Source organism: Pseudomyrmex gracilis, unplaced genomic scaffold (genome assembly GCF_002006095.1).
Source record: "Pseudomyrmex gracilis isolate BER0280 unplaced genomic scaffold, ASM200609v1 scaffold_16, whole genome shotgun sequence".
Taxonomy (NCBI): domain Eukaryota; kingdom Metazoa; phylum Arthropoda; class Insecta; order Hymenoptera; family Formicidae; genus Pseudomyrmex; species Pseudomyrmex gracilis.
The window spans coordinates 1,037,583-1,052,880 of NW_018020600.1; the positions used below are offsets into that span (position 1 = coordinate 1,037,583).

The 15,298-nt window shown below is 35.7% G+C and overlaps 1 protein-coding gene and 1 long non-coding RNA gene across 2 annotated transcripts in view; both read left to right on the forward strand.

Moving 5' to 3' along the window:
• LOC109864017 overlaps nt 1-7,291 on the forward strand; it is a 40,195-nt gene extending 32,904 nt beyond the window's left edge. The window contains exon 6 of the mRNA XM_020444794.1: nt 2,112-7,291. Within this exon, the coding sequence (XP_020300383.1) occupies nt 2,112 (1 nt within the window). The 3' untranslated portion in view covers nt 2,113-7,291. The remainder of the gene's footprint in view (nt 1-2,111) is intronic.
• A 711-nt stretch (nt 7,292-8,002) lies between these two features.
• LOC109864018 lies at nt 8,003-12,367 on the forward strand. The gene is made up of 3 exons (XR_002251396.1): nt 8,003-8,132; nt 11,262-11,311; nt 11,777-12,367. It is a non-coding gene; the product is annotated as an uncharacterized LOC109864018 (long non-coding RNA).
• The last annotated feature ends 2,931 nt before the right edge of the window (nt 12,368-15,298 follow it).

A 15,298-nucleotide genomic window follows, 5' to 3' on the forward strand; every position in this document is an offset into this window, starting at 1 on the left:
GAAAGTGAAAATAATACTTCGTCAGCCGGTTAAACGCGTGTAATGATCGACTACCGACAAGCGCGTGATGATATAAAGAGTTATTATTTTTTTTTCTCACTTTAATCATTAAAATAATGTTCTTGTTGTCGCAATCTTAAAGATATTCGTCAGCATCTTGTCGATGAAGCCAAGTGCTCTCCGCGACAACGATGTGTCGCTTTTTTTTTTACCGAATTCTTTACATTCATTCATTGTACATTCTTCAGATCAAGATCAGCGTTTATTGAGGTGTGGACAACACGGTCGCAGAATCAACAAACAAAAAAAAAAAAAAAAAAGATTAAAACGCTCTCCAAGAAGGAAACATCTCACGACAGATTCTTTTCAAAGTTCTCCGTGAATTGGATCTTTATCGCAGCTGCGTTTTGTGCGACGTGTGATGTCCGTAGGGATGTTTTACGACACGACCGGGTTTTAATGCCAGCACGATGTTTTGCTCTTTAGAGTCGTTCTTTGTTTACAAGTTCTGCTTTGATTTCATCTTTCAGATAAAATCTCAGTCGCTATATATTATCTATATATATAAATATGTAAATATATATATATATATATATATATAATTTTTTTAATTTGTTAACTACGTGACTGTGATTTGTTAACCACAATGAGCGAGTTTAAAATCGTTGATCTGGAAAAGTGACACCGTATCGACAATGATTTCAGATCATTTTGATCAGACGACCAAAAGTGTCCGGTGAAAGAATCAATGCGTCTAGACTTTCAAAAAAATCCGTCACAGTTTTCCGCTGCGGTGGGCAGAAAACCGGGTCTAGCACCGGTGAGTGCACGTATGAAAACTAAGTCCGGAGGTTTCATTCGACTGGCTTTACGAGAGAGACATAAAATGGACTTTACTGGCTAGTTCGCCAGTTCTCGAGTTGGTAACATTGCTTTAGCGAACATAATATACCTTACTTTTTCCCACTTCGTCTCTGCTCATCTCTTTCTCCCGTCTCTTGCCGACTCATCCTCACCGTCTCCTTATTCACTCCTTTCTCTGTTACCGTCTTTTACGCGACGGATTTTGTTTACGACCGAGGAAGTAGATCGCTTGCTTCTCTTTCTCTTTTGTGTGTTTCGCGTCCTGACGCGTCTTTAAACCACATTGCAGTAAATTTTTTCCGCTGTTCTGTTTATTTAAAAAAAAAAAAAAAAAAAAAAAACGTCTTGAGTGAGAAATGCGTGTTCCGTTCTCGGCCTGATGTAATATCTGCCGGATAAACCGACATAACTAGTAGTTAACTTCTTTTCGGTTTCTTTTATCATTCCGGCAGTGGTTTCCGACGTTCGGTAAATCTTTTTTCTTTCACTTTAGTTCCTATATTAAACGACTGGACATGAGCACACGTTCTTCACGGCTTTAATAAAGACCGTGATTTATTGTGAAATGCATTTCGTATCAAATATCTGGTATAGTGGACGGACGTCATTTTTATATCACAAAAGTACACACGCGGAAGAGAGTCAAGATACGACTCATATGTTAACGCGATAACAAAATAAGTTAGTGCGTGATAAAGTCATTCTTTGTATTTCCCGTCAATGGTCCATTATCCTATTAATTAAGAAGAGAAATAAATTTGCCGTTATCGCAGCGAGGGATATGTAGGTAAGCGATGTTTCCCCGATGAGGCCGGCAAAACACACACCGAACTCTTACGAATGCAATCGGAGTTGTGTTTCTGCATCGCATGACGGACTGCTCGGCAAACACGCATTTACATCGATAAAGTCGCTATTAGTGGGCAATAAAACAACGCGATTTACTCGGCGTCATTGCGAATCACACGCGGCACAGACAAGTCTGTGCGTTATTTATTTTTCTTTGGTGACACTTTAATCGCAGCCGCGCGACAGATAGCAATTATAAAGTGCATGTTTTTCTATATCGCAGATATAGAAAAACCGATCCAGATAATAATTAAGAGCTAATTGAAGTATTTTCATATATTTGTAGACCGGAATTGTATTTTGAAAATAATAACGCTCTTTGAAAAAATAAAAAGATGCGATAATTACGCATAATTATTGTGTTACGTATTTATCATTTTCCTCAATTTTGCTTTCAGATCGATTGATGACGATCAGTGAAATAAATCGACAAGAAAAACATGTCGAATCCAAAGAAACGCGCTTCTGAAGTGATTGGATAGCCATCGAGACAAGAAAAGACCTGATAATTGATCATAGCATGCTTCTTCTGGACGCTTTCAATGTTCCTACCTACCCAATGAACCGAGCAAATCTTACGGCAAATGAGAAATTGTCTCTTAGAAACTCGCGAGAAAGGAAATCGCCATGTCAATTTCGAGGTAAATTCTCAGAACTTTCCGTCCGTCGCTCTTGGTTCTCGATCAAATTGTTGCTGTGGTTACGGTCTTTTATTAAAAAAACAAAAAAAACAAAAAACAAACAAACAAACGCGACAGTTCCGCTGGACAAGTTTTCGCGACCAACAGTCGTTTGGTCACGAACAGTTTTGCGGCAATCAACGCGTTCAGACCAACCAGAACGTATGTATTAAATAAAAGAAGACGCGAGATTTTCCGCGATAAATTTCAAGCAAAGCGCAATTTTGCTCATTTTCCAGGCAGTGATTCCGTGATCTTCTCTCGCTTATGCGATTGTTATAACGCAATGTAATTACTGCGCGCAAAATTTACATTTTCGAAACGCCAAAAGTCACGGAACGTGTGTATTCGTGTATCAATCGGACAAGATCTCGGATGAGAGCTCGCGACGTGTAATTCCGCTAGTCGCGCTTCTGATACTTGTTCGTGATTCGCCATTCTCGTTTGGCAAGTTCGTTTCGTGTCTTCTTTGCGTATCCCCTGTTAAATTTCAGCCCGGAATGTAAGAGCTGAGATAAAACAGTGAATGTTATATAGCCTTGAGCTGAATAACGAGCACGACAGACGTTAAGCAAATCGTAAAAAAGAAGAAAAAATTAAAAAATCATCCATCCCGATTTTGTACAATGCGTTTTATTTGTTGAATCATCTCAGCGATGCGTGTGGCCAATTTCTTGTTTGAAAGATCGAACATAAGGGGAATGGCGGCCGCACATTACAGCCGAAATGTTCGACGAGTTTTAGTTGATTTTAAAGCTTTCTGCTTTATTCATATACCACATACATACATATATATATATATATATATATATATATATATATATAACTATTGCAAATAGCTGTTTTTTTAATTCACATGTTGTTAAATGTTAACTGCTTTGTGTGAGACGTGCAGCTGTGAGTCGGCGTCGCAAACAAGAGAACTGCACGACGTGTTGCAATATACGCTTTGATTTTGTTGAACTTTTGCAAATAGAACGTAAAAAAATTTATTTTAATAGAGCTGTTTTGATCATATGTAAAAAAACCCTTCTTTACTTTTTCAAGCGAGATAAAATATTTTGTTTAAGAGTCACACAGCATTGTTTACTGCTCAAGAGAATAACTCCGCGAACTTTTTTTTAGTTTTTTTTATAACAAGTTAGTTCATACAATTGAAGCAAATCTTCTTATGACAATTAATGTGACAATTAGTTTTTACACATTATTTGTAGTAAAAATATTTTTCGCGCCGTGTTGACGACTGTTATTTAGTGGTTTGTTTTCCGAATAATTAAAATCTCTTGCGCAAAAACAAGTGCATCCGTACAACGTAATCACAAAATCGGCGGATGTGTCAGCCGGTTCAATAAACCAACTCTTGAAAAACTGGTTATTCCAGCTCGCAGCAAATTAATTTACAAATAAAAGCACCGAAAACCTGTCTCTTCGATATGCAGTCTCATTCTTTTCTAGTTGTTTCTTTTCTTTGACAACTCTCTTTTGCCTCGCGCAAGACACATTTCGAGCAACAATTTCATACGTAGGTCAATTGGATATACTACCGTAGACTTTAATGACTCGTTTTTGTAAATGAATTTGCTTTTTCGTAACAAGCATGCTGCGTCAGATTTATCGCCATCGCGCTGGCTCAATTTGTAACAGTGGAATTAATTCGCAAGTCAACAGCGTTTTTTTTGCCATTGACACAAAGTCTCACTTAAAAATTTGTTTTACGACTATTCTTCTCTCTTTATTGTTTTATTAGTACATATATATATGTATATATATATATTTATATATATGTACTAATATATAGGTGATACGAAATATTATTTCTCTCGATGTGAAGCTACATCTCTTTTTCCTGTTTTAATTAACGGTTTTAATTAACGTAGTTATATTTAATTCAGTAATCTATATTTACGTGGCTGAAAGTTCTTTAGATGTTTCTCGATTACATAAAAAAATAAAAAAAAAAACTGCATTATTCCGTCGTCTGCATCGCGAGGAAAAGAATTTCTCACGGATGCTACACTAGAGGGCTCGTTAAATCAATTGGAACTTTTTGCAAGTGACTGCAATATACATCTTTATTCAAATAACTATAATATAACTCCGCTCGCGTCAGATGTCTAATATAAAGATAAGAATATGAAGACACAATTCAGCGCGATGTCACCTTATTGAATGGCAGAGCACAATGACGACATCCTATAATTTTCGACATCCTGGTGGTGTTTTATTATCAAAATTCACGTGTTTTTAGCTCAAAACAGTTTTGACGTCGGTACACATTAGGTTACGGAAGTGCAATTTTTGTACGAACTAGCAACGAACTAATATAGATAAGTCGAATTAAGCAAAACGTACAGAGTGACTTAAATCCTATATTATTGAAACAAAATTCTTAAACATGCTACAAATCGTTTGTTTAGATGCTCAATTACTTTAAAAATTACAGCGCGGTGTTGTCAAAACGCTTGAGCAAGAAAAGGTGTCTGTTATCTTTGAAAGAAAAAAAACGTCTGTATATTAGAACCTTTTTACAATAGTTTTGAGAATATTACTTGTAGAGAATGCGCCTGAACATGTTTTGATCTGAACTTTGGATCCAATACAATATACAAGACTTGTTGCACTTGTGGAAGCCAGAATCGCAAAGTTTCCGAGTAGTAATCACACTGCAAACAGTCACAGACTGTATGCAAGTATACGCTCGCGTGCGTTACGCTCGCGTGTAAAACACATGTTGCAGGTGCGTTCGCGTATACTTCCATACTCGGAACACGATAACTCAGGATAATTGTGTACATCTATATCGCGTTTGTAGCATGTTTGCGCGTTTTACCGTTATCCACGTCAATTATCTGGTCTACATATTATTATTATTATTATTATTATTATTATTATTATTATTATTATTATTATTATTATCATCATTATTATCATTGTCATTATTATTATTATTATATCTAATATGCACCTTCTGTTAAAAAACGGAAGTCGTCGAAAATTTTTCGACGAGCCTTCCAACACCTAAGCTCATCATGATGTTTCGAGAGACACGTTATCTCATTTAATTATGAAAGAAACACCGATGGAAATCATGAATTCCTTTCTGTGAGTATAGTTTCGATCACACAAATCGTCTAACTTGTATCAATTAAGTTAATGGTGTAATTAAATGAAGTAGTTCTCTAAACTAAATGCACGTTTTTTTGTTTAATATTTTGAACATTAATGGCCGCACATCTTGCCGGGGAAATAGGTGAAGGGACATTTTTCTATATTCGTCCGTTAAAAGACACTTTTAAGATTTTAGCGCGACTTGACGCAATTTTTCACAAACGAGTGAAAATTAAAAAAGAGTGCTGCAAATGGTGCTCGTGTAGCGCATTCGTTTAGTCTTGCGAATTTTACATACGTCGCCATATTTTTTTAAGTAGTAACTCTTAATCTAATCTTAATGTACTCTATTCTCTATAAATGTATTTGTGTATGTGTGTGTACATGTGTGTTAGACACACATTCTCTCACGTAGATAGAAACATTTGCGTTGCGCGGATAAATCCGCGCTCGTTCGAGTCTACGAGCAAGTAATGAGGAGATTTAGATTATATTACCGGTGTCAGCGATAACGATTAATTTTAGCTTTTACAATAATTATTCTGTTTATTATATATATATATAAGGAGATAGATACCGTCTATGGTATCTTTCCTATGGTTTTTTTTAAGTTAAGTGCATATTGAGAGACTTATTCGCGACTTGTTTTTCGCTTAAAGTCAGCTCTCTAAAAAAAAAAGTAATTTTTAATTGTTGTTTCTTTTTTTTTTGTAATTGGTTGTTTGTTTTGCGCAGTCGAGACAAGTAATACGGAGTATAATGTGTTTGACATATATATTCTAATAGAAATATTAATGCAAGAAAAAAACTTTACTTTATTTCGTTGTAACGTGCCTTTTTTCCAGAATAGAGAAAATGTGTGAGTGAATGAGCAAACAAATGAGAGTGGGTGTATCAATAAGTGAACGAACGAACAAAAGAAAAAGAAAAAAAGATTACTGCAAAAAAAATGTGGAATCGATCATTTATTGCCGTTTGCGAAGACTTCTTTAAGTGGTTTATGTTACATTTTTTAAGTCGTTGAAAAAGTCGCGACTGATACCGCGTTCTCTAGTAATCTACATGAAAATGCTTCATCAAACAGTTGTATCTTAACAATATGTAACTGTGTTTTGAGCGATTGTGAAGTTATTGGAAAGAATTTTTCTGAATAAGATTGCAATCGCTCAATGTTTCGTTTAAAACAGGTCTACTCGATTTGCAAAAAGATATTTGACTAATGTTTGAAATGTCAACATATTTGAAACGCTTGTTTTAATCATGCTGTCGAGAGAAACACATCGCTCGGAGAGCAATTCCCTTGAGTAGACTTGGGTATTCAGGATCTAATAGCACATAAGATGAATGTAACAACTGATCTTTGTCGAACTGCTTCGAGAGCTGAACTAAATATTTTGCAGTTATTTTTACACGAAAAACTCTCAATCGAAACATATATATACATGTTAAGGTTATGCGAAACTCAGATGATTACGCAATGCGGATGGTTTTAGTTGAGCGAATCTTGTAATCAGATCGACATGAGATCGGTAGACTCCTATTATTTAATTGTGCGATCCGTGTGTTTTAAAAAACTTTGACTATTATGATTATTTATTCAACACCCGACAGAGAATGACAGAGCGAACGCGGTGGTGAAACAACGATCTTGTGAAGAGATAGAAAATAGCATTATTATATGATGGGAAGAAGAACAGCTTTGCATATACATATTGTTATTCATGGATTCAATGTACTTGACATATTTTTAAGTGTTAAGCTATATTACATACAAATAAAACAGTACTGCTAATCAATCTTAAACGATCCTGCAGATTTCCTTTCTCATGTTTCCTCTTCTGAAATTCAAAATGTTTATAAGTGTTGTCTTCCTGATGTTTTTAATGAAAAATTTGCATCCCAATGAAACTTGACAAAATATATATTTATAAAGTTTCACATTTAATGACTCATTATATCTTTTTTTTTTTATCGAAAACATTTATATTCATTAACAGTAGAAGAAAATAAAAGCAACAGCTCTACATCGAATTAAGGTAAGTGTTTTTTGTAGTAAGTTTGTTTTCTATTTTTTTGTATATTGTCGATAAGACACAAAAAGTGAATCGTATGAGTTTGTTCGATATCGAGTATAAGAATCGTTAAAAATTGCACGTGAGAATTTGTTTCACGAGAGTATCGGCAAGTTCACTCGCACGGCGGTGACCTTTGTGATGTAAACCCTTGCGTGAGAAGAAAGATAATATTTTAGATATTATCGTAGAAGATATTTTTTTATTTTCAAGCGAGAGAATCTCAAGTTTCTAATCTTGTCAAAAAAAATGGAAAACGAGCGTTACGCAGACAATAAATGATTATTAAGATCGTTAGATTCTCTCTCTTTATGTGAAAGGTGCATAATGTCGCGTACACTGAAGTTGTCGGTAAACGTCAATGATTTAATTCGTCGCCTTGGGCAACCGACTGTGGTACCTGCTTGGTTAGCACGTCATCATCTTTAAAGTTCACGAGAAACAGGGTATACAGTCTGCTACACAACGATGGAAGAAAGAAGAGAAAAAGAGAAAGAGAAAAAGAGATCCTGGCGTTTTCTGCGGGTAGTCTCTAAAGCGAGTCAATATCACAAAGCCGGTACGCAAACGTCTGCAGTCGATGGCCTTGACTGGACATTACTTGCTTTACAATTTGCATATGCAAGAAAGTAGCTAAATTGCACCAAACTCTTCGTTTATGTCGAGTATTCAAAAATTAATTGCCAATCGTCGTAATAATTACTTGGTAATTTCGGTAAACATTATGTAACTGACATGTGTTCAAGTTTTATCAAGAATTTAAATACCGATAATTATTGAAGATTAATTTTTTTTTTAACTAATAAGTAAAACAATTTTTTTCAAATAATTGTACATAAAGATTATTTTTGTTTGTAGTTGGTTCAAATCGCGAAAACCATTTCAACGCACTCGATATTCTATGTTATGAAATGCAGTCGATACTACGTGATTTATATAAGACTGCACAAACAGCAAACGTTTGTATTTATGAATGTTTATCGCTTCCGGGTTGTACATTAATGTTGACTGTTTTTGTTTGAAAATATTAACATTGGTAAAAAGATTACACAAATAATCGTGATAAATCCACGCATGCAATGCTAGCCACGGTTATTTCGTTCGCCACACAGTGATTTTCTAAATTGTAATGCGGCGACTATTCCGTAACGGATTTATTAGACGCTCTACTGCGCTAAGGCGAAGCGAAATAGTATGTGATCACGGTTCACTATGCAAATGCATGTCGGCTACCGACGTACAATGACGTGGCATGACAGTAAATCTCTAAGTTATCGTTCGTATTAGCATACTGCTGTTTTTATCAAGAAATTGTGCAAATCGTTTGATAAAACGCATGTCGAACGTGCACACATTAACGTATCTACATTGTGCGTCTACATTGTGCGTTTCTCCCGTTTAAAAATAATTCACGTCTCGCAAACGGAAATAGAAAAACATTTTAGTGCTGCTAATTTACGTGTATTAACGCGATCGCCAAATAGATAATATAAAACGGAAGTCGTAGTCACGAGAAACTCTCTTTTTCTCTCTCTCTCTCTCTCTCTCTCTCTCTCTCTCTCTCTGTGCGTTTCTTTTCGGAAAACACAAGCATCACATATCGTTGCGTGTGTTGTGATTTTCTCTTTGAGAAAATATTCTTTATGAAGAAGAAAAAATGTCTTTTTTTACTATTTAATCACACTGTTGGCGATGCAACACGCGATGATAAAAAAATTAAAAAGAAACATTTCTGTAAATAAGAAACATCTCTGTTCTCCATTCGCAAATCCGTTTCTGAAGTCTTTCGTGCATTGGTATATTCGTCGATTTATCGTGTTTCTCGCGTGCACACGAAATATTGCTTTGGCATTTCGTTGCTTATAAATCTCTCTTAGTGATGTTAAAAAAAAAAAATAAAAATACACGAATATTGTACTTCTCTCTTTTTACCTTTACTTTGGCATCATTTTTCTTCGTCAATCTCGTATTTTTTTCTTTGGGCTATCGCATCCTTCCTTCATGCATCGTTCTTTCTCCCTTTCATTCGATCTTTTAGTCTCTCATTTTCTCTTTCCCGATCTTTGCCTGTCTCTGTAACCGCTTTATTCCCCCACCACGATTCTACGGAGCTGTTCTCCTTCTTGCTCTCCCGTTCCCTCACATTCCCCTATCCGTATTTAGTTACTCATAAACGACCGGCATGCAACTCTTCGGGTGTACACACGTACCGCAACGAACCGCGTGTTTCTGCCGACGTGGTCGTGTTACTTTCTCGCTTTATGCGCGCACGTGCATTCGTGTAGAGGGTTTACGCATGCATGCGTGCATACACGCATATACGCTGAGCGCACTACCATAACTTTTTAACTAATAACATTTTCCTTCGCGCGCATTCTTTCGTCTTTCCGTTTGTAAGCGCGCATGATAGACAGTTTGGCACATTGTGGAAGACTCGTATTAAAATATGTCTTATTACCTCGCTAATAAAAACTCTGGACGACATTAACATTCAGAATACATGATATTCCTTCGCTTTCTCTTGCAGGTGAATTAAAACCGAACAATTTTTGAAGAACTGCAGTATGCAAATAAGTGCGTGACTACAAGATCTTTCTTACTCATCGTGTTTATCATATATGTGCATGCATATGCGATACATACACACACATTATATCATATATACAGGGTGTCCGACAATTACTTTAACATCTCTCGTAGGCAGGTAGAAGGAGTAAAACTGAGTCGAAAAGTCCTGAATCATTTTTTTCTATTACATATAATAAAAGAGTAATTATTGAATAAATCAAGCCAATCAGCGCTGATCTTTAGCCGAAAGCACGTCAGTGAACCACAAGTCTGGTGTGCGTGAGCGCTCCGCGCGGCTCACTGACGTGGCCCGGCTAAAGGTCGGTGCTGATTGGCTTGATTTATTCAATAATTACTCTTTTATTATATGCAATAGAAAAAAATGGTTCAGGACTTTTCGACTCAGTTTTACTCCTTCTACCTGCCTACGAGAGATGTTAAAGTAATTGTCGGACACCCTGTATATACATATATATGTATACGTAAATAATACATGTTCAAATATGCAAAACGTATTTATCAAATAGTTCTTAATGCAAATTGTAGTTTTTCAAGGTGGTTTAGTTGAATATTTTAAGATCATTAGAACATTCTAAGCAATCGATCAAATACGCAACGTATCTTCGACTCTCTCTATACAGAACAATATATACCATTATTACAGCTTTCCGCGATATTGTAAAATATCCTTTTTCTCAGCACCTGCTGCTTATTAATTGCTCTTTAACGCCTGTTGATGTTATATAACGTTGTGTTTTAAGAGAAGAGAAACCGTATTATTATATATCGCTGCTTTTCTCGGATGTTTCTTTTATAATTGATATTTGTTCACATTAACATTTTTGATTCAAAACATTTGTGAAGACATCTTAATAGAGTGTGTAAAAAAATATATATATTACATACACAATCATTTACTCATTTTTGTGTATATATACGAGATACATACGTGCACTTTATCGCTATATAACAGCAAATATGTCGGTGACCAGGTTGGGTAGAGTCTAAAGTTGATCTTAGAGTATTCGTTAGTTGGCATACAGCCTTTTGGCACGCGTTTGTCTAGTTTCTATACTTAATTGTCGCAATTATATCATTTATATCTTTGTATTATTTTTAGCAATGTTCTTGGATATGCTGAAGAATGTATAGCAGCGCCAGATCAGTTAGGTAATTTTCAATTACGCTTCAAGTACACTGTTTTTGCACATGAAAGAGATGTTCTTGTTCTTTCTTGTTTGTGTGAATGTGTATTTGAAAATAAATTACATTTTATATACAGAAAACAAAAATATAAGAATTATTTGATATATCAACAATAATCTTGACAATAACACATTTTTATATTTTATTTTTTAGCGTGTTTATTATTATTATTATTTTTAAAAGTAATTTTTGCGCGCCAGTCTATTGTATTTTGTATTATATTTTGCATCTATTATATTTTGTATTATATTTTGCAAAATGTGTGTTTTTTTTAGTGAAATATTTTGTTGATATTAAATTATCTTAACGATTCGTTCGTTCTTTATATGTGCACACTTTATACATTTTTTTCCGATAATGTTGACATAAACACATATCATTCGAAGACTACTTTCATTTTACTTTCTATTTCTTTTTTTTTACGTACAGATCGAGCGTGTTTCGTTTCGACCAATTTACGGCAGAAAAAGCAGAAGAAATAATAAGAACGATTTGTTTGGAGAAAAGGTTTCTGCGTTTATCCTTGAATGTGTTTGAAGAGTTTTTCATCATCAGATACAATTTGTCTGGAATGCATCTTAAAGAACAATCGGAAATGCGTGTCTTAGCTAATCGTATATTTCTCTGCATCTGAGAAAGAGGATACAGTGTTTACATATTTTAGTATAAATTACAAGTAACATACCGTTTAATCACAGATTTCGTGTAGTAGATAGGCAATGAGTAGCAGTTTGTAGGCCTGCAAGGTAGACTGAAAAAAACCGGTTTTACTTAATGACGGACTACCTTCTTTGCAGCCACAAGCCGGACCGATTTTAACGTAGTTTTTTGGTTTCAATAATACTGCGGCAGAATTATGATCTATTTTCGCAGAAAATGGCCACTGCGCGTTTTATTTACGGCAAGTTCGGTAAAATTATATGTATATTCAATTCTACAACATGTGTCAATCTGTGAAACTAAATTACTTTAATAGACTACTCTTTTTGAAGAAAAAGATTTTCGTGTTTGTATTTTTATATACAGTGTATCATTTTAACTGGTAGATGCAGAGAAAGTTAATACGAGTAAACAGAGTGTTAAGTTGATCTAATTATTTGTCACATCTGTATGTGTATTCTATATTCACTGTTATATTTTCAATTATGATAAAAAAACGAACAAAACTTTGCGTTTTTTAAACAATATGTACATATATACAGGGTATCCGACAATTACTTTAACATCTCTCGTAGGCAGGTAGAAGGAGTAAAACTGAGTCGAAAAGTTCTGAACCATTTTTTTCTATTACATATAATAAAGGAGTAATTATTGAATAAATCAGCGCCGATCTTTAATCGGGCGCACGTCAGTGAATATATATATATATATATATATACATATGTGTAAATTTGAACAGACTTATATTATTTAGAAAACAATAAGAAGTAAATATCTTTCTGTTAAAAACTTTATGTGGCAAATTACATCGTATGTAGTTCTAATTTTACAAATTAGAACTACATATGCTAATTTTACAAATTTACTTTATTAAAGTTAGTTTGGATTTTATTGCAAAAAAAGACATTAGCGCACTCTGTGTTGTTTCAAGCTGTTTACCAGAGATAACTTGCAATAGCAAGTGCATATTGCACATTTCAAACAGTCGATATATCGAACGAATTGTCGATATTGCAGCGTCATATTTTCGCGGAGAAAATATATATTACATACTCTTGCTGCATTCTTGAACAAATATTATACGATAAAATCTAGATGTAAAAATAAAGCAATTAGAAATGTAATTTAGGTATTTATTTTTATTATTGTTATTCAGTTTTCGACTATATTGCTGAATGTTGCAGGAATGAAATTTAAACAGCAAATTATTTATCAATACTTATTACATGGAAATTTAAGATATATAAAAAAAAACAACGATAATTTACAGTTTACTGCAGATAATGTGATTTAATTAAGTATGTAATTAAAAAACAATATTTATCGTGTAATGTTTACCAGCAGAGAGAGAGAAGTCTCCCTCACTCTGTCTTATACAGTTGTTATCCGTTGATTAGTCGGGATCTCCGTTTACCGACCAGGGGCGATGGGACAAGTGGTTACCCGTTGGTTATAGTCGGGATCTCTGTTTACGGACCAAAAGCAATGGGACAAGCGGTTTCGTTCACCGTGCTGCAGGATCGCTGCGTTAATCTAAAACTATATAGCACAACCGATCACTTCAGCCCGTCTTGAATACTCGTCGATCCTTCGGAGGGTTGTTTCTATACCCCTGTTTTCCTTCCGAGACGAAGACTCCGTGAGGGGCCGAGGAGGAAACTCGAAGGACCCGAGAGGAGCCCACGACGAAGATACGTGGCACTCGGGCGTGAAAACGAGTTCACTGGTTATATATTTCTCGGTTCGCCGGGGCGTTAAAGTGTTGAAATTTCATTAAGGGTCTAATGAAGCGCGCCGGATAAGGTCTCTCCTGCCTCGCGCGCGGGCTGTTTGTTCGTAGGGTGGATGGCCCTTCGAGATGCGTAAGCGAATTTACATGCTTCAGGGTGGCTCTCTCGGTTACTCCGTCTCTCGGAAGATCGGAGCGACGGCTCGAGCTTTTCAGCCAGAACGTCCTTTCGCGTTTCAGAGAGGGACACTCCCTGTTTGTGTGCGTTTCATTAGCTTTTCGTCATTAGCATTTTCTCTGAGCAACGATCTAAGATAAGATCTCACGCGGATATTCTCGAAGTGCAACAAGACGCGCAAGGATTACTCGCGGAGGCGATCGTTCACATTATTATCGATTTAATCGATGGAAAGACAAAATTATCTTTATAAGTACGCGCGGTTTGCGATAAATCTTGTATAGAAATTTCAGTCATAAATAACTTTAGAAGAAAGGAACGTCGTTTTAGACACAAAATGTAATATAAAAATATATTTTGGGATATATTTCCTCTCTCCAGAGCTCTCTCCAGAGATGACTTCTCTGGTAAGAACGAGGTGTACGCTTCAGAAAAATGCACCTCCGATCTCTGTAATGCACATTGTTTTTTTATCGAGAAAAAATCTTTATTCGACGACATATACGTTACAGTACTTTTATTGGAAACGTCTATAGAGCGCGCGAGATTTAGGTGGATGCAACTCGAACAGAGCGCGTACCTCGATACGGGTCGGCTTCCGTTCTAATTGCCCTTTCAAAACTTTTTGCATTGAAATTTCACACACGTGTAACTATCAAAAGCTGTGTCGGCGTGCAACTGCGAGGAATAGTACGCGAGATTGCCTCGGAGGGTTGCTAAGTCGAGGAGACTGCCTCTGCAGGTACTCCCGTCTTCGGGTCAACCAAATGGATCAAAGTAGAACTTTGTTACTCTCTTGTCTTTTATCGATGGATCGTATATATACCGCCCTTGAGGTGTATAAATACGTCTCACAACACAAATAGTAATTTGTATGGAATGTAAAATTCAGAGATTGTGAACGTTCTAATTTTTTTTTTTTTTTTAACAGAATCTGTGCATATTGTTGCATAAACTGATATTAACAAATTGTGGAGGAACTCTCGTCCGTGTGGAGGGAGGGCGAATAAAGGTTGCTAGACACATGTACCGCATGATTTATTTTTTTTTTTTATTAAGTTTATTTTATATATCGACAACAACACGTCATACATTAGAAAACAGAAGGTTTCTTGAAGCAAACTCGAATGAAAAGTTTTGTGGAACAATCCGAGAGACACTATGTGAGTGTGCCGCGCCATCATCTATGGAGTCGTATATATATAATATTGCGTGTCTTTGTGTCTCACATATATGTTGTGTATGTACGTGTCTGTATGTATATTTCCATGTGTTTGCGCGTATGTGGTCCATGTGTATGTGTCTCGGTGTACTACGATACTCTTGTGTCTTCTCTCTTGTTTTCTCACTCGCATTTTTCCACTCTCGCGTTCTTTCACTCCTT